This window comes from Oncorhynchus tshawytscha, unplaced genomic scaffold (assembly GCF_018296145.1).
Source record: "Oncorhynchus tshawytscha isolate Ot180627B unplaced genomic scaffold, Otsh_v2.0 Un_contig_298_pilon_pilon, whole genome shotgun sequence".
In the NCBI taxonomy this organism is placed as follows: domain Eukaryota; kingdom Metazoa; phylum Chordata; class Actinopteri; order Salmoniformes; family Salmonidae; genus Oncorhynchus; species Oncorhynchus tshawytscha.
The window spans coordinates 32297-55588 of NW_024609534.1; the positions used below are offsets into that span (position 1 = coordinate 32297).

At 48.5% G+C, this 23292-nt stretch overlaps 1 protein-coding gene across 3 annotated transcripts in view; it reads right to left on the reverse strand.

The window, feature by feature from the left end:
* Positions 1–566: 566 nt before the first annotated feature.
* The window catches only part of ptpn12 (protein tyrosine phosphatase non-receptor type 12), a 77665-nt gene continuing 54939 nt past the window's right edge, over positions 567–23292 (reverse strand). The window contains exons 12-18 of one of the 3 annotated variants that reach the window (XM_042315743.1): positions 21858–21946; positions 15944–16848; positions 10884–10955; positions 7545–7627; positions 5676–5712; positions 2948–3061; positions 567–2461 (exon numbers count right to left, since the gene is read on the reverse strand). In XM_042315743.1, the coding sequence (XP_042171677.1) occupies positions 2400–2461; positions 2948–3061; positions 5676–5712; positions 7545–7627; positions 10884–10955; positions 15944–16848; positions 21858–21946 (1362 nt within the window). In that variant the 3' untranslated portion in view covers positions 567–2399. Of the gene's footprint in view, positions 2462–2947; positions 3062–5675; positions 5713–7544; positions 7628–10883; positions 10956–15943; positions 16852–21857; positions 21947–23292 lie in introns of all 3 variants that reach the window. The other 2 variants (XM_042315742.1, XM_042315744.1) reach the window with 2 other exon arrangements.

A 23292-nucleotide genomic window follows, 5' to 3' on the forward strand; every position in this document is an offset into this window, starting at 1 on the left:
ACACACACACACACACACAGAGAGAGAGAGAGAGAATCCACACACCCACAGAGAGAGAGAGAATCCACACACCCACAGAGAGAGAGAGAATCCCCACACACACACCCACAGAGAGAGAGAGAATCCCCACACACACACCCACAGAGAGAGAATCCACACGCCCACAGAGAGATAATCCCCCCACACAGAGAGAGAGAGCGAGATAATCCCCCACACACACCCACAGAGAGAGAATCCTCACACACACACACACAGAGAGAGAGAGAGAATCCTCACACACACACAGAGAGAGAGAGAGAATCCTCACACACACACACACACACACACAGAGAGAGAGAGAATCCACACACACACACACACACAGAGAGAGAGATAGAATCCCCCCACATACACAGAGAGAGAGATAGAATCCCCCCACATACACACAGAGAGAGAGAGAGAGAGAATCCCCACACACACACAGAGAGAGAGAGAGAGAATCCCCACACACACACAGGAAGCCCCAGCTCTACCCCCCCAGCCCCTCTAGAGACTTCAGAAACAGTGTAGGAAAACAAGGAAGCGTGTTCTACTTGATGTCTTTAGTCTTTACTGACGGGTCCATTGATTTCTGTAACATACAAACAGGTGTGTGGGAGGAGGGGTGTCAGAGAGGGTCTGTGACCCAAAAAGGCACCATGTTCCCTATATAGTGCACTATTTTTGACCAGAGCCCCCATAGGGCCCTATTCCCTACATAGTGCACTACTTTTGACCAGAGTCTGGTCTGTTCATAAGTAGTGGACTATATAGGGAACATGGTGCCATTTGGGATGCAAGCAGTTTCCAAGAGGAGTGGACCAACCAACACGGCTGAGCAAGTCGCTACACGTGCTGCTGCTGCTGCTGATGATGGGAGAAGAGGGGGGGCAGCTGCTGCTGATGATGATGGGAGAAGGGGGGAGGGGGGGGGCAGCACTCTCCAAAAGGCACAGGCGGGCTCCAAAACAAATGCTAGTGGTAGCAGTTAGGGTCCAAGGGAATTCAACTCCAGGCCTGGAACGCCAAAGTACTCCTGGTTTAGTTCATTGATTGATTGAATCATGTCTCTGATTGGCCAGAGAGTCTAATCATCTGGCGATGTCATCACTGGGTTTTAATTAGTCTGATTAGAAGGAGCGAGAGAGAAAGAAACCCAGGAGACTTGAAGTCCTCCCAGACTGGAGTGGACTGTCCCTGTTGTAGCAGGGCAGAAACTGAAGAGAGGAGAAACAACATATACAAAAATATCCTTTAGAATAGAATTTACAAAAAGAGCGATTATTATTACACAATCTTGAGCCCGTTTGCCATCTCAGCAAGAGGACGGCGCTACGCCAGGTCCAGCTGATTCAAAACCTTTACACGTCATTACAACAAAACCCTGCAATATTTGCTAGAACAAGAGGGCAAATCATTTACAGTAGGAGGAACATTGGGGAGAGGGAGGGGTGTCATGGACAGACTAGTTACGTCTTCTGTTAATACGAATATTTAGAGGGAGCACATTAAATATTATATACCTAGTTGCCCTGTACATGTAGAAAACAATGCATATATAGCTATCGAGAAGTTAGCAAAAAAAATCAAAATAATATAACAGTAGTCCTCTGTCCCTAGTGATACATGTCCTCTTCTGTAATGTCATAATACAAGTCTAAAAGTACAGAAGATAAGAAAGTCAAGTATTTTTCTGGAATAGAAAACTAAACAAAAAGATGAATCGGGATCCAATGTGACGGATTGTTTCAGACTAAGAGTCAAATCCTCACTTGGACTTAAGACAAATTCTCTCCCATTCACATCTTCATGACTAAGTGAAAATTCAACTTAAGTGGAAGTTAGGATTTGCCCCCAAAGGGAATAAGGCAGGTTTGTATGGTCCCAGCAGAGAACGAGATAATTGTACATCCCAAATGACACACTATTCCCTAAGTAGTGCACTACTTTTGACCAGAGCCCTATGGTCCCTGGTCAAAAGTAGTGCACTATATAGGGAATGCAGTTCCATTTGGGAAACACTTAATAGCACCAGCACACAGACAGCCCCTGGCAACTGGCACAAGTACAGCAGAAAGGTGTACCGTTGCATCCTGGGTAGATTATCTAAATTGCTTTGCAGATTGTGTTTTAGGCTTGGTCTCAAATGGCACCCTGTTACCTACATGTACAAGACTCTGGCCAAATATACAGTGCACTATATAGGGAATAGGGTGCCATTTCACATCTGCCCTATTAGTTAGGAAAAGGTGTCAGTGTCCAAGGATGGGACAGCACCCAGTCATCTCCTTCATACACAGTGGCACTTGTAAGAGACACGGTGAGGATCGAGGAGGAGGGTGGAGGAGGGCAGTGAAGGGGGCTATAGGTAGAAGCCATGATCATGTCCACTGTGTAGGGGGCTCCCTGGGGCCTTTGGGTTGTGTGCAGCGGTTACCGTATCCTGGAAGACAAGAGAAGAACAGTGTTATGATTAAAGTGTTTGGGTCTTTTTCAGGCCACGTCACCTGACCAGGAAACATTCTGGTTCTTGGTTGTGGTTATATGTTATGACTAGAGACCAGCGTTGTCCTGGTCAGGAACAACTCAGGTTCTTGGTTGTGGTTCTATGTTATGACTAGAAACCAGCGTTGTCCTGGTCAGGAACAACTCAGGTTCTTGGTTGTGGTTCTATGTTATGACTAGAGACCAGCGTTGTCCTGGTCAGGAACAACTCAGGTTCTTGGTTGTGGTTCTATGTTATGACTAGAAACCAGCGTTGTCCTGGTCAGGAACAACTCAGGTTCTTGGTTGTGGTTATATGTTATGACTAGAGACCAGCGTTGTCCTGGTCAGGAACAACTCAGGGCCCTTAGTTATAGTAAACAACTATAGACACAACATGACCATATTTACTATCACTTTCCCTCCTCCTCCTCCTCTCACTCACCCATCTCTGAGGAAGCCTTGCTCTCTGCTGTGCTGTCTGCTACTGTGGTGTTGGTAGGTGATGTTTCCAGTCCTGCTGCATCTGAAATCTTCTTACTCCTCTCTCCTGATGGTTCTAGGACAAACACACAGTGTCAGGTTTCTCTGTCACGCAGTAACACACACACACCACAACACACAGTGTCAGGTTTCTCTGTCACGCAGTAACACACACACACACACACACACAGTGTCAGGTTTCTCTGTCACGCAGTAACACACACACACCACAACACACAGTGTCAGGTTTCTCTGTCACGCAGTAACACACACACACCACAACACACAGTGTCAGGTTTCTCTGTCACGCAGTAACACACACACACCACAACACACACAGTGTCAGGTTTCTCTGTCACGCAGTAACACACACACCACAACACATAGTGTCAGGTTTCTCTGTCACGCAGTAACACACACACACACACCACACAGTGTCAGGTTTCTCTGTCACGCAGTAACACACACACACCACACACACAGTGTCAGGTTTCCCTGTCACGCAGTAACACACACACACACACTGTCAGGTTTGCCTATCACGCAGTAACACACACCGTAGCACACACACACAGCTGTTCCTTTAATAAATGCCTACAGTCTTATCATTTCAGGGTCATTTGTGGAACAGTGTACACCTCCAGCAGACTAACTAGGAAACCTAATAAAACCAAGCAGGCTAAAAGATAAGCTTGGAGAAGTGTCAGATGAATACTACATTGGTAATTAGGTTACACAGTCAGACTGTCTCTCTGCTCCCGACTCCAGACCTGACAGAACTACTTCCAGACAGACAGACAAAACTCCTTCCAGACCAGACAGACAAAACTCCTTCCAGACCAGACAGACAAAACTCCTTCCAGACCAGACAGACAAAACTCCTTCCAGACCAGACAGACAAAACTCCTTCCAGACCAGACAGACAAAACTCCTTCCAGACCAGACAGACAAAACTCCTTCCAGACCAGACAGACAAAACTCCTTCCAGACCAGACAGACAAAACTCCTTCCAGACAGAACTCCAAACCAGACCTTTTAGATCATTTAATGACATCGATTCATTTTCATGGAGATCTGTGCAGAACAGAGTGATGTTTTACAGCCAAACCCCTGCTCTCTCCTAATCACCCATCTGAACAGAGTGATGTCTTACAGACAAACCCCTGCTCTCTCCTAATCACCCATCTGAACAGAGTGATGTCTTACAGACAAACCCCTGCTCTCTCCTAATCACCCATCTGAACAGAGTGATGTCTTACAGCCAAACCCCTGCTCTCTCCTAATCACCCATCTGAACAGAGTGATGTCTTACAGCCAAACCCCTGCTCTCTCCTAATCACCCATCTGAACATCAGAACAGAGTGATGTTTTACAGCCAAACCCCTGCTCTCTCCTAATCACCCATCTGAACATCAGAACAGTGATGTCTTACAGCCAAACCCCTGCTCTCTCCTAATCACCCATCTGAACATCTGAACAGAGTGATGTCTTACAGCCAAACCCCTGCTCTCTCCTAATCACCCATCTGAACATCAGAACAGTGATGTCTTACAGCCAAACCCCTGCTCTCTCCTAATCACCCATCTGATCATCAAACAGCAGAACAGAGTGATGTTTCCCCCTCAGGAGACTGTAAAGATGTGTCAGGGGTCCTGAGATCATCAAAAGGTTCTACAGCTGCACCATCGACTGGTTGCATCACTGCCTGGTTTGTCATCTGACCGTAAGGCACCACAGAGGGTAGTGTGAACGGCCCAGTGCATCACTGGGGCCAAGCTTCCTACCATCCAGGACCTCTATACCAGGCATTTGACCGTAAGGCACTACAGAGGGTAGTGTGAACGGCCCAGTGCATCACTGGGGCCAAGCTTCCTACCATCCAGGACCGATATATCAGGCTATGTCAGAGGAAGGCCCTAAAAATTGTCAAAGACTCCAGCCACCCTAGTCCTAGACTGTTTTCCCTGCTGCCGCACGGCAAGCGGTACCGGAGCGCCAAGTCTAGGTCCAAGAGGCTCCTAAACAGCTTCTACCCCCAAGCCATAAGACTCCTGACCAGCTAATCAAATGGCTACCCAGACTATTTGCATTCCCCTCCCCCTCTTTACACCACTGCTACTCTGTTGTCATCTATGCAGTCGTTATAATATCTCTACCTACATGTACATACTACCTCAACTAACCGGTGCCCCCGTACATCGACTCTGTATCGGTACCCCCCTGTATATAGTCTCGCCATAGTTATTTCACTGCTGCTCTTTAATTACTTGTTACTTTTCTCTCTTAATTCTTCTCCGTATTTGTTTGAAACTGCATTGTTGTTTAGGGGCTCGTAAGTAAGCATTTCACTGTTATACACCTGTTGTATTCGGCGCATGTGACTAATAAAATGTGATTTGATGTTTTACAGCCAAACCCCTGCGCTCTCCTAATCACCCATCTGAGAGGGAGGGACAAAACCACATCTGAGACTGACTGAGGCCCAAATGGCACTCTATCCCCTTCATAGTGCACTACTTAGGACCAGGACCCATGCACTATATAGGGAATAGGGTTCCATTTGGGATGCATCCTAGGGCTTATGTTGGGTAATGAGAGACAACACACACACCACCACCCCCCTCAAGCCATCAGAGGCAGCATGGGCAGCCAATCATTTAGCCTAAACACTGAAGAGATGAGCCACCTACCTCTCTCTGCTATCTGTGCCTGTGTACTTCTCTGCTCCTGTGGAGAGAGACGGAGGACACAGATTAATAACAGGGCTGAAGAGATGATGGTGGAGGAGAGAGACGGAGGACACAGATTAATAACAGGCCTAAAGAAGAAGAGATGATGGAGGAGAGAGACGGAGGACACAGATTAATAACAGGGCTAAAGAAGAGATGATGGAGGAGAGAGACGGAGGACACAGATTAATAACAGGGCTAAAGAAGAGATGATGGAGGAGAGAGACGGAGGACACAGATTAATAACAGGGCTAAAGAAGAGATGATGGAGGAGAGAGACGGAGGACACAGATTAATAACAGGGCTAAAGAAGAGATGATGGAGGAGAGAGACTGAGGACACAGATTAATAACAGGGCTAAAGAGATGATGGAGGAGAGAGACGGAGGACACAGATTAATAACAGGGCTGAAGAGATGATGGAGGAGAGAGACGGAGGACACAGATTAATAACAGGGCTGAAGATATGATGGTGGAGAGACGGAGGACACAGATTAATAACAGGGCTGAAGAGATGATGGAGGAGAGAGACGGAGGACACAGATTAATAACAGGGCTGAAGAGATGATGGAGGAGAGAGACGGAGGACACAGATTAATAACAGGGTGAAGAGATGATGGAGGAGAGAGACGGAGGACACAGATTAATAACAGGGCTGAAGAGATGATGGAGGAGAGAGAAGGAGGACACAGATTAATAACAGGGCTGAAGAGATGATGGAGGAGAGAGACGGAGGACACAGATTAATAACAGGGCTGAAGAGATGATGGAGGAGAGAGACGGAGGACACAGATTAATAACAGGGCTGAAGAGATGATGGAGGAGAGAGACGGAGGACACAGATTAATAACAGGGTGAAGAGATGATGGAGGAGAGAGACGGAGGACACAGATTAATAACAGGGCTGAAGAGATGATGGAGGAGAGAGAAGGAGGACACAGATTAATAACAGGGCTGAAGAGATGATGGAGGAGAGAGACGGAGGACACAGATTAATAACAGGGCTGAAGAGATGATGGAGGAGAGACGGAGGACACAGATTAATAACAGGGCTAAAGAAGAGATGGAGGAGAGAGACGGAGGACACAGATTAATAACAGGGCTGAAGAGATGATGGAGGAGAGAGACGGAGGACACAGATTAATAACAGGGCTAAAGAGATGGAGGAGAGACGGAGGACACAGATTAATAACAGGGCTGAAGAGATGATGGAGGAGAGAGACGGAGGACACAGATTAATAACAGGGCTGAAGAGATGATGGAGGAGAGACGGAGGACACAGATTAATAACAGGGCTAAAGAAGAGATGGAGGAGAGAGACGGAGGACACAGATTAATAACAGGGCTGAAGAGATGATGGAGGAGAGAGACGGAGGACACAGATTAATAACAGGGCTAAAGAGATGGAGGAGAGACGGAGGACACAGATTAATAACAGGGCTGAAGAGATGATGGAGGAGAGAGACGGAGGACACAGATTAATAACAGGGCTAAAGAAGAGATGATGGAGGAGAGAGACGGAGGACACAGATTAATAACAGGGCTGAAGAGATGATGGAGGAGAGACGGAGGACACAGATTAATAACAGGGCTGAAGAGATGGAGGAGAGACGGAGGACGTATCTCAAGGGAACATATAAAGCCTAAAGCAGTTGTTCCTGTCTAGAACCAACACACCTCAACCCATCATCAAGCCCTTCATGACTTGAATCAGGTCTGCTAGTACTGGGCTGGAACTAAACCCTGCACACCCCGTGGGTCCCCAGAAGCAGGACTGGAGAACAGACGTCTAGAGGTTTGTTTCTATAAAGCTGGTGAGAATGGTGTTCACCTGAGGAAAACCTGCTCCTTTTCCTGACTGGTCCTCTGAGATACTCCAGTCTGATGGTCCTGGTGCCTTCAACTCTGATGGGTCTGGAGATGGACAGAGACAGAGAGAGGGAGAGAAAGAGGGAGAGAGAAAGAGGGACAGAGAGAAAGAGGGAGAGAAAGAGGGAGAGACAGAGAGACAGAGAGAGGGAGAGAAAGAGGGAGAGAGAAAGAGGGAGAGAGAGAGAGAGAGAGACAGAGAGAGGGAGAGAAAGAGGGAGAGAAAGTAAAAGACGAGAGAGAGAGAGAGATTTCCACAGAGACACACCGTAGCTCTATATATTTGGGAGCCTCAAAGTACCAGGCTTCTAGGCTGCGGACACAAGAGCATGTCTGTCATGTCTGGCCACGAGACGTCTCTTTTCAACAGCCTTTATGTACCCCTGACTTCCTCATTCATTCCATTGTAGCTGTTCTTACATGCTGGAGGTCATTTAAGCACCAAATACGACTGTTCCGTCGACCAACCCCCGTCTGTCTCCTCAGCTCTTAATGGTTGCCCCTGCCCTTCCTGTCTTCATTGTGTGTTTAAGACTAGTTGTAAACGTATATATGCCGTCTTGTGATCTTTTCATATTATTGTTATATTAACGTTGACCTGCATGTTGGAGTTTGGAGCTGAAGAGTTTCACTGGACCGTGTGCATGTGACTAATAAACTCTCATTTGATAAATGTCATGAACACACACCGCACATCAACACACAATCTAATGAGAGCATGTTCATTCCAGAGAACGTTAACTCTGCTCTCCATCCCCGTCTCGCTCATCCATTCATCCTCCCTCCCTTCACAGCAGCACAGAGCTGAGGTTGCCCTCCATCCCCGTCTCGCTCCATCCATTCATCCTCCCTCCCTTCACAGCAGCACAGAGCTGAGGTTGCCCTCCTTCCCCGTCTCGCTCCATCCATTCATCCTCCCTCCCTTCACAGCAGCACAGAGCTGAGGTTGCCCTCCATCCCTGTCTCGCTCCATCCATTCATCCTCCCTCCCTTCACAGCAGCACAGGGCTGAGGCTGCCCTGCAGGCAAGGGGTTCATTACAGTTGAACGAGGAGGGGGATTCAGAAAGGAACCATTAGTGGACAGTGAGGGGTGGGACTCTGGTTTGAGCGGAGCGGGGTTATTTGACATAGCCCTGCTGGCACAAAAAGATCCTTAACCAACTCAGAAGCTAATTTGATGAACAATATTTGTGCCACCTTGGTAATTGTGACACTGCATTATCATCAACAAATAAAAACAAACTTGCATTGAGAACCAGTCAGTAGCCCTGCTGCCTGTGGTAACAATAACGCAGCTATGATGACAAGTTGTAGCTGGGGAAACGCCCATAAACATTAACCCCTCAGAGCTGGACCCAGTTGGACTCTGCTTAATATGATCTCTAGAATTAATTATCTGGCGGTCCTGCAACCTCTGCCCTTGGGCCTAATGACATCATTATGACATCATTAGGCCTTGGGCCTAGTATCAATGTCAGTCAGGTACTGCTGCTGGGGATATCAGACGTAGGACCAGGAGTGTTTCAGAACCATCTGAGCTGATCTGTTAAAACTCAGGGCCCTAGTTGTACTTGTAGACTATACCTGGGGCCTGAAATACTTCCTGGTCTGGTCACATGATGATGAAAACCTCCTGGCTCTATGTACGTCCCTAATAGAAGATGAGTGGTGTGACGTTGTAACACTAAGGCAGCCAATCAGTTGGTGTGACGTTGTAACACTAAGGCAGCCAATCAGTTGGTGTGACGTTGTAACACTAAGGAGTTGTAACACTAAGGAGTTGTAACACTAAGGAATTGTAACACTAAGGAATTGTAACACTAAGGCAGCCAATCAGTTGGTGTGACGTTGTAACACTAAGGAGTTGGTGTGACGTTGTAACACTAAGGAGTTGGTGTGACGTTGTAACACTAAGGAGTTGGTGTGACGTTGTAACACTAAGGAGTTGGTGTGACGTTGTAACACTAAGGAGTTGGTGTGACGTTGTAACACTAAGGAGTTGGTGTGACGTTGTAACACTAAGGAGTTGGTGTGACGTTGTAACACTAAGGAGTTGGTGTGACGTTGTAACACTAAGGAGTTGGTGTGACGTTGTAACACTAAGGAGTTGGTGTGACGTTGTAACACTAAGGAGTTGTAACACTAAGGAGTTGTAACACTAAGGAGTTGTAACACTAAGGAGTTGGTGTGACATTGTAACACTAAGGAGTTGTAACACTAAGGAGTTGTTTTGGGCAACTTCAAGGCTTTTTTATTTTAATTTAACTAGGCAAGTCCGTTAAGAGCAAATTCTTATTTACCCTGGCAAACCCTAACCCGGCCAAACCCTAACCCGGCCAAACCCTAACCCGGCCAAACCCTAACCCGGACGACGCTTGGCCAGTTGTGCGCCGCCCGATGGGACTCCCAATCACGGCCGGTTGTGATACAGCCTGGAATCGAACCAGGGTCTGTAGTGACGCCTCTAGCACTGAGATGCAGTGCCTTAGACCGCTGAGCCACTCGGGAGCCGCCCCCCTTTCAAATGGTGGTGTCTGGCTTACATCTACAGACTGGATATATTTTTATTTTATTTTACCTTTATTTAACTGGGCAAGTCAGTTAAGAACAAATTCTTATTTTCAATAACGGCCTAGGAACAGTGGGTTAACTGCCTGTTCAGGGGCAGAACGACAGATTTGTACCTTGTCAGCTCGGGGGTTTGAACTTGCAACCTTCCGGTTACTAGGCCACCGCTCTAACCACTAGGCTACCCTGCCGCAGAGAATCAGAGTTGACTTAACTAAAAAGCTCGTAATTTCATTTCCGTGCTCTCTCATCAACAACAGTCATAACAAAAGTAATCTGGAAGTTCTGAAACTGAGATGACTGAGAAGGCGGCAAAACTATCCATGTTCAAGGTCTGCAGAGTTGTTTCTGGCACCCTCTTGTGTCAAGCCACCACAATGCAGCAGAAGACAGCGGGCAGACCAAGGGGTGGAGCCAGTCCTGGAGGGCTGAAGAAGGTGCCCGAGGTGCAGGTTTTTGTTCCAGCACAGGTCTAAAACACTCAATTCCCCTTTTCACAATTTAAATAGGAGACTATGATTAGTTGATCATTTTAATCAGATGTGTTAACTTACAGTTGGGATAGAACAAAAGCCTGCAACACATTGGCTCTCCAGGATGTCGGAAATTGCAGACCTTCCCTTGTCTGTCGTCTCATGATGCCAGACATCTTACTACAGCTCACCATTCCTGATGTATGAGACCAAGACTGGGAGATCAAGATGATCCTGTCTCAGACCGTTAAAACACACCTGTGGCCAAAATGAAGGACTCTGGGGTTCTCTCAGGTAGAGGGGGAGGGGAATCTTCACTCTGGTCACTGTCTGGGTCAGAGGTCAGAGTACAGCAGGGGTTATTACCAGGGGTCAAAGGTCAAATTGACGGCCAATCAACAATCAAACGACAGCGAGAAACAAGTACATCTGAAATGGTGCCCTATTCCTAATGATTAAGTACACTACTTTTAGCCAGAGCCCGAGGTGAAGTAGTGCACTACTTTTAGCCAGAACCCTATGTGAAGTAGTGCACTACTTTTAGCCAGAGCCCTATGTGAAGTAGTGCACTACTTTTAGCCAGAGCCCTATGTGAAGTAGTGCACTACTTTTAGCCAGAGCCCTATGTGAAGTAGTGCACTACTTTTAGCCAGAGCCCTATGTGAAGTAGTGCACTACTTTTAGCCAGAGCCCTAGGTGAAGTAGTGCACTACTTTTAGCCAGAGCCCTAGGTGAAGTAGTGCACTACTTTTAGCCAGAGCCCAAGGTGAAGTAGTGCACTACTTTTAGCCAGAGCCCTAGGTGAAGTAGTGCACTACTTTTAGCCAGAGCCCTAGGTGAAGTAGTGCACTACTTTTAGCCAGAGCCCTAGGTGAAGTAGTGCAGTGTAAAGACAAAGGTACCATTTCAGATGCAGCCAGAGACAAGCTCAGAATACATCCTCCCAGATTCAGAACCATAACCACCCCAAGACAACACGCCACAAAGCCAAGCAGAGCCAAAATCAACACCAAACCATTCAATCATTCCCATCAAATCACAGCTGTTTCAATCACAAGCGAAGAGATCATACAATCAGAGATCAGGTGATTTTGAGATCATGATTAGGATATCGCTCGATTCCCATCAGCTGCCTTTGATCAAAATCCCATCTCTGGGCAGTTAAGTGATTGTCAGGCCATTGTGTGTAGCGTGGCAGTATAGGAGGCTTTACACCCGTGCACACAGTTGGTTGGTACACATGCACTGCCCCCCCACCAACACAAATCCATCCCAGCCACCCACCAATCCCCTTTTCAGGGCCCACTGAAACATCTCCTGGTGCTTGGCCACTAGCCAGCTTTCGGTCACACACACACGTTGCCTGCTCAGTCTGCCTCAACTCATCCAAGCCTGACCTCTCACATGCTCACAGCACTCTCCTCTCCATCCTTTCCTCCCCTCCATCCTTTCCTCCTCTCCATCCTTTCCTCCCCTCCATCCTTTCCTCCCCTCCATCCTTTCCTCCTCTCCATCCTTTCCTCCTCTCCATCCTTTCCTCCTCTCCATCCTTTCCTCCCCTCCACCCCCCTCCATCCTTCCTGAAACACCCTGTTGAGGCCTAGAAACATCTGAAACGCCCTGTTGAGGTCTAGCAACATCTCTCCTGTCTGAAACACCCTGTTGAGGCCTAGCAACATCTGAAACGCCCTGTTGAGGCCTAGCAACATCTCTCCTGTCTGAAACACCCTGTTGAGGCCTAGCAACATCTCTCCTGTCTGAAACACCCTGTTGAGGCCTAGCAACATCTGAAACGCCCTGTTGAGGTCTAGCAACATCTCTCCTGTCTGAAACGCCCTGTTGAGGCCTAGCAACATCTCTCCTGTCTGAAACACCCTGTTGAGGCCTAGCAACATCTCTCCTGTCTGAAACACCCTGTTGAGGCCTAGCAACATCTCTCCTGTCTGAAACACCCTGTTGAGGCCTAGCAACATCTCTCCTGTCTGAAACGCCCTGTTGAGGCCTAGCAACATCTCTCCTGTCTGAAACACCCTGTTGAGGCCTAGCAACATCTCTCCTGTCTGAAACACCCTGTTGAGGTCTAGCAACATCTCTCCTGTCTGAAACACCCTGTTGAGGCCTAGCAACATCTGAAACGCCCTGTTGAGGTCGAGCAACATCTCTCCTGTCTGAAACACCCTGTTGAGGTCTAGCAACATCTCTCCTGTCTGAAACACCCTGTTGAGGCCTAGCAACATCTGAAACGCCCTGTTGAGGTCTAGCAACATCTCTCCTGTCTGAAACACCCTGTTGAGGCCTAGCAACATCTCTCATTGGGGAAAGAATAAACAGCCTGGTACATTACAGCCTGTGTCCCAAAAGGCACCCTTTTGTCAAAGGTAGTTCACTATATAGGGAGCCGTTTGGGATATAACCTACATTGAGAACCAGCTCAGTCGTGGGGCAGCCGAACACCAGCCCTGTTTGCACCACAGACAGATGTTAGATGAATCCATGCTTTGGCCCACAGAGCACCGCTAATGGCCCACTTCCAATGGGCTGACATGCAGGCAGACACACCTCCCCGCCAAGCACGGAAGGGCAGAAAGCACCACATGCCATGAGCTCAGAGACATGAACAGCAGCACCCGTAGACACACATGATCAGATGTTTACTCATCTCACACTCAGAACATTTCACACAGTCAACAAATCATCCAATAACAGACTGACAAGTCTTACATTACCCCTCTCAACATAACCCCACCTAAAAGTTATATTAACCCTCAATATAACCCCACCTAAGAATTACATTACCCCTCAACATAACCCCACCTAAAAGTTACATTACCCCTCTCCACATAACCCCACCTAAGAGTTACATTACCCCTCTCAACATAACCCCACCTAAGAGTTGCATTACCCCTCAACATAACCCCACCTAAAAGTTATATTAACCCTCAATATAACCCCACCTAAGAATTACATTACCCCTCAACATAACCCCACCTAAGAGTTACATTAACCCTCAACATAACCCCACCTAAGAGTTGCATTACCCCTCAACATAACCCCACCTAAATGTTATATTAACCCTCAATATAACCCCACCTAAGAATTACATTACCCCACCTAAAAGTTACATTAACCCTCAATATAACCCCACCTAAGAATTACATTACCCCAACTAAAAGTTACATTAACCCTCAATATAACCCCACCTAAGAATTACATTACCCCACCTAAAAGTTACATCACCCCTCAACATAACCCCACCTAAGAATTACATTACCCCTCTCATGTTAAGACTTACCATAAGCTGTTTCCTCCCACACAACCCATAGACAAAACCCCCCATCTTTACATAGCTCCACTCAGCATCCTGTACCGTCCTGTTCTGTCCCTTCACTGTCACAGAATACTATGGTAACACCAACTTGAGCCTGGAGTCTACAGCCTACACCCCAAGCCAAGGCCTGCTGCAGTCTACAGCCTAAACGAGGCCTGCTGCAGTCTACAGCCTAAACGAGGCCTGCTGCAGTCTACAGCCTAAGCGAGGCCTGCTGCAGTCTACAGCCTAAGCGAGGCCTGCTGCAGTCTACAGCCTAAGCGAGGCCTGCTGCAGTCTACAGCCTAAGCGAGGCCTGCTGCAGTCTACAGCCTAAGCGAGGCCTGCTGCAGTCTACAGCCTAAGCGAGGCCTGCTGCAGTCTACAGCCTAAGCGAGGCCTGCTGCAGTCTACAGCCTAAACGAGGCCTGCTGCAGTCTACAGCCTAAACGAGGCCTGCTGCAGTCTACAGCCTAAACGAGGCCTGCTGCAGTCTACAGCCTAAACGAGGCCTGCTGCAGTCTACAGCCTAAACGAGGCCTGCTGCAGTCTACAGCCTAAACGAGGCCTGCTGCAGTCTACAGCCTAAACGAGGCCTGCTGCAGTCTACAGCCTAAACGAGGCCTGCTGCAGTCTACAGCCTAAACGAGGCCTGCTGGAGTCTACAGACTAAACCCTAAGCCAAGGCCTGCTGGAGTCTACAGCCTAAACCAAGGCCTGCTGGAGTCTAGACTAAACCCTAAGCCAAGGCCTGCTGGAGTCTACAGCCTAAACCAAGGCCTGCTGGAGTCTACAGCCTAAACCAAGGCCTGCTGGAGTCTAGACTAAACCCTAAGCCAAGGCCTGCTGGAGTCTAGACTAAACCCGAAGCCAAAGCCTGCTGGAGTCTACAGCCTAAACCAAGGCCTGCTGGAGTCTAGACTAAACCCTAAGCCAAGGCCTGCTGGAGCAGATGAAATATGGATCTAGACACCATCTAATAACATGGACAGTGTGGTGTGACACTATCGTGCCGTGGTCAGTTTATTAGCTCCAGTGAGACACCATTATGTGTGTGTGTGTGTGTGTGTGTGTGTTGTCCTCATCCTACAGCGGACTAGGACTGGGTTACCATGGTAAAATGGCAGATTACGTATTTACTGTAGTTCAGAAAATGAGTGACTATAGCAGGTCAGAGTTGGAAGAAACAATACAGAAATAATTCAGTTTATTGACACTTTTTTGGGGGTGGTTTACAAGACAATCATTTTAGTTCCATGGTTTAACACGTTTTATAACAATATATTCAATGTATCCAAACAGTATCTGTTTTATACATAATTAAAATGTTAATTCTCCACATAAGCAGTCCATAAGCAAGTCTGTGTGTATATAATTACTCTATATTGCAAGCCAGTGGTCTGAAACTGTCAGTTGGACTGGTCAGTCTCCATTGTCCCTCGCAGTGCTGTGTGTTTATGTAGATCTGTGGTCTACATACCTTGTGTGTGTGTGTGTGTGTGTGTGTGTGTGTGTGTGTGTGTGTGTGTGTGTGTGTGTGTGTGTCTAGACAGCCTTCAACAGCCTGTCATTACAGTGTGGCCTGCCAGTGCCCTCTGGCTACGGACATAGACTCCAGCTCTCCATAAACTGATCCTAGATCTGCCTGTCAGCTGCTACTCCACCCTACAGCTGACCACAACAACCACTGACCCTTAGTCAGCCCTTATAATAGGACCCCAGCCAGACCACCTGGGTTCAAATACTATTTGAAATCTTTAACATACTTTCAGTGTTTCTTTAGTCTTCCTGGAGATGTAAATTGATCCATTGCCCCCAGGCAAGCTCTGTCAAGCACAGATAAGGTATTTGCAATGATTTCAAATAGTGTTTGAACCCAGCTCTGACCCCCACTCCCTGCCCATCTTCTGTCCCTGTGTCTGGTCCCTAGTCTGTTTTAGTCAGTAGTACCACAGCCCAACAGAGTTAGGGAAGTAGGTTAGTTAGTAAAAGCTCTAACGTAACCACGTACTTGATGCCGTTTCTGTCGGCGACCGTTGCTCGGCGATGGACATGGTCGACACCTTCCTGGGCGGGTGTTCGCCGTGGGCCGCCGTAACCGTGGCCGTAGCCTTGGAGGACCAGGAGGGTCTGGAACCCTCCCCTCCTCCATCTCCCTTCACATCAGGGAAGTCTGAGTGCAGAGGATTGGTGAAGCTCAGAGCAGTCCTGACAGGGGTGGAGGTGGAGGAGGGGGGCTGGGAAGAGGTCAGATTGGAGGTGGGGGTGCTCTCTGACCCAGCCACCAGGGCTGGAGGTGTGGGGGCTTTCTCTGGGCTGATCCAGCCTGCCTGACCCCCCTTCTCCCGCTTAAGGGGCAGGTGGTTGGGGCGGGAGGGGAGGGGTCCGAAGGCGCCCTGGTGTGTCATGTTGGGGGGTCCCCCGTCGGCCCCTGAGTCCTCAGAAAGAGAGGAACTGGAGGTGTTGGAGCGGGCCTTGAAGGCAAGGGATCTTTGCAGCCTGCTGTTACCATCGAAGCTCTTAGGACCCTCCTGTAACGGAACCTTCTGTATCTCAATACTCAGCTTCCTCTCTAGACGCACTGCCCCATCCACTGGGGAGGGGGAGGAGGGAGAGGGGGCCTGGGCAGGGGGGCCTCCTGAGGGGACACTGACCAACGATGTCTTGTTATAGTTGTCCTTCAGGTCGGGGGACAGTTGGGTTTGTTGGGCTTTCTGGGGCTGCTGCTGTTGTTGTTGTTGTTGTTGTGCAGAGGCCAGGACGTGGATGACCGGCTTGGGGTGGTAGCGGTCGTTGTCCTGACGTACGTTGGTGACGGTGGGGAAGGCAGAGGGGGGAGACGGGGTCAGGATGGGAGGAACCGGGCGAGGCTCTGGGGGCTGAAGGATCTCCTCTTTCACGTCCCCTTCCAACTGACTGCTGAGAGAGAGGGAGAGGAGAGGAGAGGAGAGGAGAGGAGAGGAGAGGAGAGGAGAGAGAGAGAGAGAGAGAGAGAGAGAGAGAGAGAGAGAGAGAGAGAGAGGGAGAGAGAGGGGGGGGGGGAACGCAAGAGGCGGAGCGAGAGGAGGATGGCGAGGGTGGGGAGAGAAAATGGGAGAGAGAAATTAAGACAGCGATAGCATTTCAAACTTCAAATTTATGCTAAAATTCTACCACTAGATGGCAGACATCAATGTACACTACAATATCGGGGCACAACATGTATCTACATCAAACACAACTTCTCCAAACGTACATAATACCATGGATTTACCACAGCAATCTACCTGAAATACATCAGAACGTAAGAGCAGATCACCCCGTGAACACAGGGGGCGACGCAGTCACCCCGTGAACACAGGGGGCAACACAGTCACCCCGTGAACACAGGGGGCAACACAGTCACCCCGTGAACACAGGGGGCAACACAGTCACCCCGTGAACACAGGGGGCAACACAGTCACCCCGTGAACACAGGGGGCAACACAGTCACCCCGTGAACACAGGGGGCAACACAGTCACCCCGTGAACACAGGGGGCAACACAGTCACCCCGTGAACACAGGGGGCAACACAGTCACCCCGTGAACACAGGGGGCAACACAGTCACCCCGTGAACACAGGGGGCAACACAGTCACCCCGTGAACACAGGGGGCAACACAGTCACCCCGTGAACACAGGGGTAATACCACGGTAGACCTCCAATGTGACAACACAGTGGAATCTGGCTGAATGGAACTCAGATCAGTCGACCAGCCTTTCTTTCCAGGAAACTGAGGTTGTCTGCTAGAGTGGGTGACATGGTAACCACAGGGGGATGGAACATTCAGCTCTTCAGAAAGGTGTGTGAACTGTCAAGTTCCATCTCCTGAACTCTCACACTTTCAGCAGGATGTGGACGTGTGCCAAATAAAGATCACAATGACAAACGCAGGTTAATCCCCTGCACATGACTGAGCAGCACACACACACAGTCAGTGTGTTCTCAGAGAGACTACAGTCAGCTAGCTAGGAGTACAGTCAGCTGGCTAGGAGTACAGTCAGCTGGCTAGGAGTACAGTCAGTGTGTTCTCAGAGAGACTACAGTCAGCTAGCTAGGAGTACAGTCAGCTGGCTAGGAGTACAGTCAGCTGGCTAGGAGTACAGTCAGCTGGCTAGGAGTACAGTCAGTGTGTTCTCAGAGAGACTACAGTCAGCTAGCTAGGAGTACAGTCAGCTGGCTAGGAGTACAGTCAGTGTGCTCTCAGAGAGACTACAGTCAGCTAGCTAGGAACACAGTCAGCTAGCTAGGAGTACAGTCAGCTAGCTAGGAGTACAGTCAGCTAGCTAGGAGCACAGTCAGCTAGCTAGGAGCACAGTCAGCTAGCTAGGAGTACAGTCAGCTAGCTAGGAGTACAGTCAGCTAGCTAGGAGTACAGTCAGCTAGCTAGGAGTACAGTCAGCTAGCTAGGAGTACAGTCAGCTAGCTAGGAGTACAGTCAGCTAGCTAGGAGTACAGTCAGCTAGCTAGGAGTACAGTCAGCTAGCTAGGAGTACAGTCAGCTAGCTAGGAGTACAGTCAGCTAGCTAGGAGTACAGTCAGCTAGCTAGGAGTACAGTCAGTGTGTTCTCAGAGAGACTACAGTCAGCTAGCTAGGAGCACAGTCAGCTAGCTAGGAGCACAGTCAGCTAGCTAGGAGCACAGTCAGCTAGCTAGGAGCACAGTCAGCTAGCTAGGAGCACAGTCAGCTAGCTAGGAGCACAGTCAGCTAGCTAGGAGCACAGTCAGCTAGCTAGGAGCACAGTCAGCTAGCTAGGAGCACAGTCAGCTAGCTAGGAGCACAGTCAGCTAGCTAGGAGCACAGTCAGTGTGTTCTCAGAGAGACTACAGTCAGCTAGCTAGGAGTACAGTCAGCTGGCTAGGAGCATAGTCAGCTAGCTAGGAGTACAGTCAGCTAGCTAGGAGTACAGTCAGCTGGCTAGGAGTACAGTCAGCTGGCTAGGAGTACAGTCAGTGTGTTCTCAGAGAGACTACAGTCAGCTGGCTAGGAGTACAGTCAACTGGCTAGGAGTACAGTCAACTGGCTAGGAGTACAGTCAGCTGGCTAGGAGTACAGTCAGCTGGCTAGGAGTACAGTCAGCTAGCTAGGAGTACAGTCAGCTAGCTAGGAGTACAGTCAGCTAGCTAGGAGTACAGTCAGCTAGCTAGGAGTACAGTCAGCTAGCTAGGAGTACAGTCAGCTAGCTAGGAGTACAGTCAGCTAGCTAGGAGTACAGTCAGTGTGTTCTCAGAGAGACTACAGTCAGCTAGCTAGGAGCACAGTCAGCTAGCTAGGAGCACAGTCAGCTAGCTAGGAGCACAGTCAGCTAGCTAGGAGCACAGTCAGCTAGCTAGGAGCACAGTCAGCTAGCTAGGAGCACAGTCAGCTAGCTAGGAGCACAGTCAGCTAGCTAGGAGCACAGTCAGCTAGCTAGGAGCACAGTCAGTGTGTTCTCAGAGAGACTACAGTCAGCTAGCTAGGAGTACAGTCAGCTGGCTAGGAGCATAGTCAGCTAGCTAGGAGTACAGTCAGCTAGCTAGGAGTACAGTCAGCTGGCTAGGAGTACAGTCAGCTGGCTAGGAGTACAGTCAGTGTGTTCTCAGAGAGACTACAGTCAGCTGGCTAGGAGTACAGTCAACTGGCTAGGAGTACAGTCAACTGGCTAGGAGTACAGTCAGCTGGCTAGGAGTACAGTCAGCTGGCTAGGAGTACAGTCAGCTGGCTAGGAGTACAGTCAGTGTGTTCTCAGAGAGACTACAGTCAGCTAGCTAGGACTACAGTCAGCTGGCTAGGACTACAGTCAGCTGGCTAGGAGCACAGTCAGCTGGCTAGGAGCACAGTCAGCTGGGCACAGTCAGCTGGCTAGGAGCACAGTCAGCTGGGCACAGTCAGCTGGCCAGGAGCACAGTCAGCTGGCCAGGAGCACAGTCAGCTGGCCAGGAGCACAGTCAGCTGGCCAGGAGCACAGTCAGCTGGCCAGGAGCACAGTCAGCTGGCCAGGAGTAGAGTCAGCTGGCCAGGAGCACAGTCAGCTGGCTAGGAGCACAGTCAGCTAGGAGCACAGTCAGGCAAGTGGCTTGAAGATCTCTGTTACGGTCAGTAGCTTCAGGTAACTGTCAAAATAAAGGAAACACTTACATAAAGTGTCTTAATAGGGTGTTGGGGCACCACGAGCCAGAACAGCTTCAATGCACCTTGGCATAGATTCTACAAGTGTCTGGAACTCTATTGGAGGGACGCGACACCATTCTTCCACAAGAAATTACATCATTTGGGGTTCTGTTGATAGTGGTGGAAAACGCTGTATGTTGTTGATGAGTAGGGCACGATGGGATCTTTGGGGGCAGAATATCACAGCTGTTCCTGTCTATTGATCTGAACACAAGCTCAGAACATAGAACAACCTAGATGGTGCTGATGACAACCACAGAGCTCCTAATAACATTACTGAGGGTTTGATTCACGCAATGGTCACACGTACTGAGTACAGGTCCGAGACCAGCCCAGAAAGAGTCTCCAGTACTGAGTACAGGTCCTAGACCAGCCCAGAAAGAGTCTCCAGTACTGAGTACAGGTCCTAGACCAGCCCAGAAAGAGGCTCCAGTACTGAGTACAGGTCCTAGACCAGACCATAGATGTGACTTTTGGGGGCGTGATGACATGGTGATGGGGTGACACTGAGAATGTGTGTGAGGACCATGATTCACTGTGTCTGACCTTGAGTCCCTGATGAATTCCAGCCGTATCTAGACACTGGTGAACACACACACTCACTCAAAACAACCCCCCCCACACACACACACTAAATACACACTCAAAACACCCCCCCACACACACACACTAAATACACACTCAAAACATTCCCCACACACACACACACTAAATACACACTCAAAACATCAAATCAAATAGTATTAGTCACATGTGCTGAATAGAACCGGTGTAGACCTGACAGTGAAGTGCTTCCTTACGAGCCCCTAACCAACAGCGCAGTTTCAGAAAACACGAAGAAGAATAAGAGTTAAAGTAACAAGTAATTAAAGAGCAGCAGTGAAATAACAACAATGTATACAGGGGGTGCCGGTACAGAGTCAAAACACACACACACACACACACACACACACACACACACACACACAGAGGAATGTTGGGTGGACGGGCAGCCTAACGGTCGGAGCGTTTCTCAGGGGAAGTTGGGATACGCAAAAAAACATACTTCCAATTGTGTGAAATAGGAGCAATATAAGCACCCACCTATGATGAGGATTCCTGTATAAATAGCCCTAGGAATCCATTCATGGTGCTGAATATATAGAACAATTCAGCTCGTGACATTGTTTTCTTAGTCTTATTGACTGGCTCCCTTTAGAACCAAAACAACCCATTCCAAAGATTAGAAACATACCTGGCTAACCAGTAATGACTGACTGAAGGAGAGAGACCCTTGACTTTATACTGGCCAGAGAGAGGGAGAGAGAGAGAAAGAGAGAAAGAGAAAGAGAGAGGAGAGAGAGAGGAGAGACAGAGAGAGAGAGAGAGAGAGGAGAGAGAGAGGAGAGACAGAGAGAGAGAGAGAGAGAGAGAGAGAGAGAGAGAGAGAGAGAGGAGAGAGAGAGGAGAGACAGAGAGAGAGAGAGAGAGAGGAGAGAGAGAGAGAGAGAGAGAGAGGAGAGAGAGGAGAGAAAGAGAGAGAGGAGAGAAAGAGAGGGACAGAGCGAGAGAAAGAGAGAGAAAGAGAGAGAGACAGAGAGAGACAGAGAGAGAGAGAGACACAGACGGACAGAGACAGACAGAGAGAGAGACAGAGAGCTCAGCAGGAGGCTGAGATGATGTGGTTCCACATCAGACAAACCGCAGGCTAGAACACCAACCAGGGCTGAGTATATACAGTGTTGTTGAATACGTGATGAAGTCACTGTACTGTACCTGCGTACGCGGGGTGGTTTGGGGGGTGGTGTGTCCCATCGCTCCTCGTCTGAGTGGTGTCCAGCTTTCTCTGGGCTGAGCCCATCGTCCTGAGGAGGAGAAGAAACAGAGGGATGAAGAAAATAAGAAAATGAAAACTTTAGCTAATGTACCGTTTATCATTTGGGTCTGTCTGCACTGGTTCTAATAACAGCAAGGCAACATGGTTTCCAGTCCTGTTCATAACATCACTGGGGTTTCCTACACATGGTCCCAGGGGCTGGCTGAACAGTAGGCTTGTGTGCAGCGTCCAAACCTATATCGAACACGATGAGGTAAGGAGGTCAGCTCAGGTCACCCTGGTCATGTGTGCCAGTGTGTGTGGTGTGTGTGGCTATTGGTCCTGCCATTGTCCCAGTCTTCTGTTCCTAAATAGGGAGGTTACACTGGGTAGTCTGTGTCCAAACAGTCTATGTGTAAAAGCATTTGTTGCTAAACATAGCCAACAGTGGGACTATAGATGTGCCTGTATAGACATGATTACAGTACACAGAATACACACTAGAGGTCGACCGATTAATCGGAAAGGCCGATTAATAAGGTCCGATTTCAAGTTTTCATAACAATTGGAAATCGGTATTTTTGGGCGCCGATTTTTATTTATTTAACATTTTACATCTTTATTTAACTAGGCAAGTCAGTTCAGAACACGTTCTTATTTTCAATGATGGCCTAGGAACGTTCTGCCTCAACAGATTTTTACCATGTCAGCTCGGGGGATACAATCTTGCACCCTTTACAGTTATAACTAGTCCAACGCTCTAACCACCTGCCTCTCATTGCACTCCATGAGGAGACTGTCTGTTACGCGAATGCAGCAAGCCAAGGTAAGTTGCTAGCTAGCATTAAACTTATCTTATAAAAAACCATCAATCAACGACTGTCGTTGCTCCAATGTGTACCTAACCATAAAAAGCAATGCCTTTCTTAAAATCAATACACAAGTATATATTTTTAAACCTGCCTATTTAGCTAAAATAAATCCAGGTTAGCAGGCAATATTAACCAGGTGAAATTGTGTCACTTCTTTAGCGTTCATTTGCACACTGAGTCAGTGTATATGCAACAGTTTGGGCCACCTGGCTCTTTGCGAACTAATATGACATAACATTGAAGGTTGTGCAATGTAACAGGAATATTTAGACTCATGGATGCCACCCGTTAGATAGAATACGGAACGGAATAAACCTTTTGTTTTCGAGGTGATAGTTTCCGGATTCGACCTAAGGCTCGTATTTCTGTGTGTTTATTATAATTAAGTCTATGATTTGATAGAGCAGTCTGACTGAGGGGTGGCAGCAGCAGACTCGTAATAGTCAAAGGTATATGGTTTAGAGAGAAATAGTCAAAGGTATATATGGTTTAGAGATAAATAGTCAAAGGTATATATGGTTTA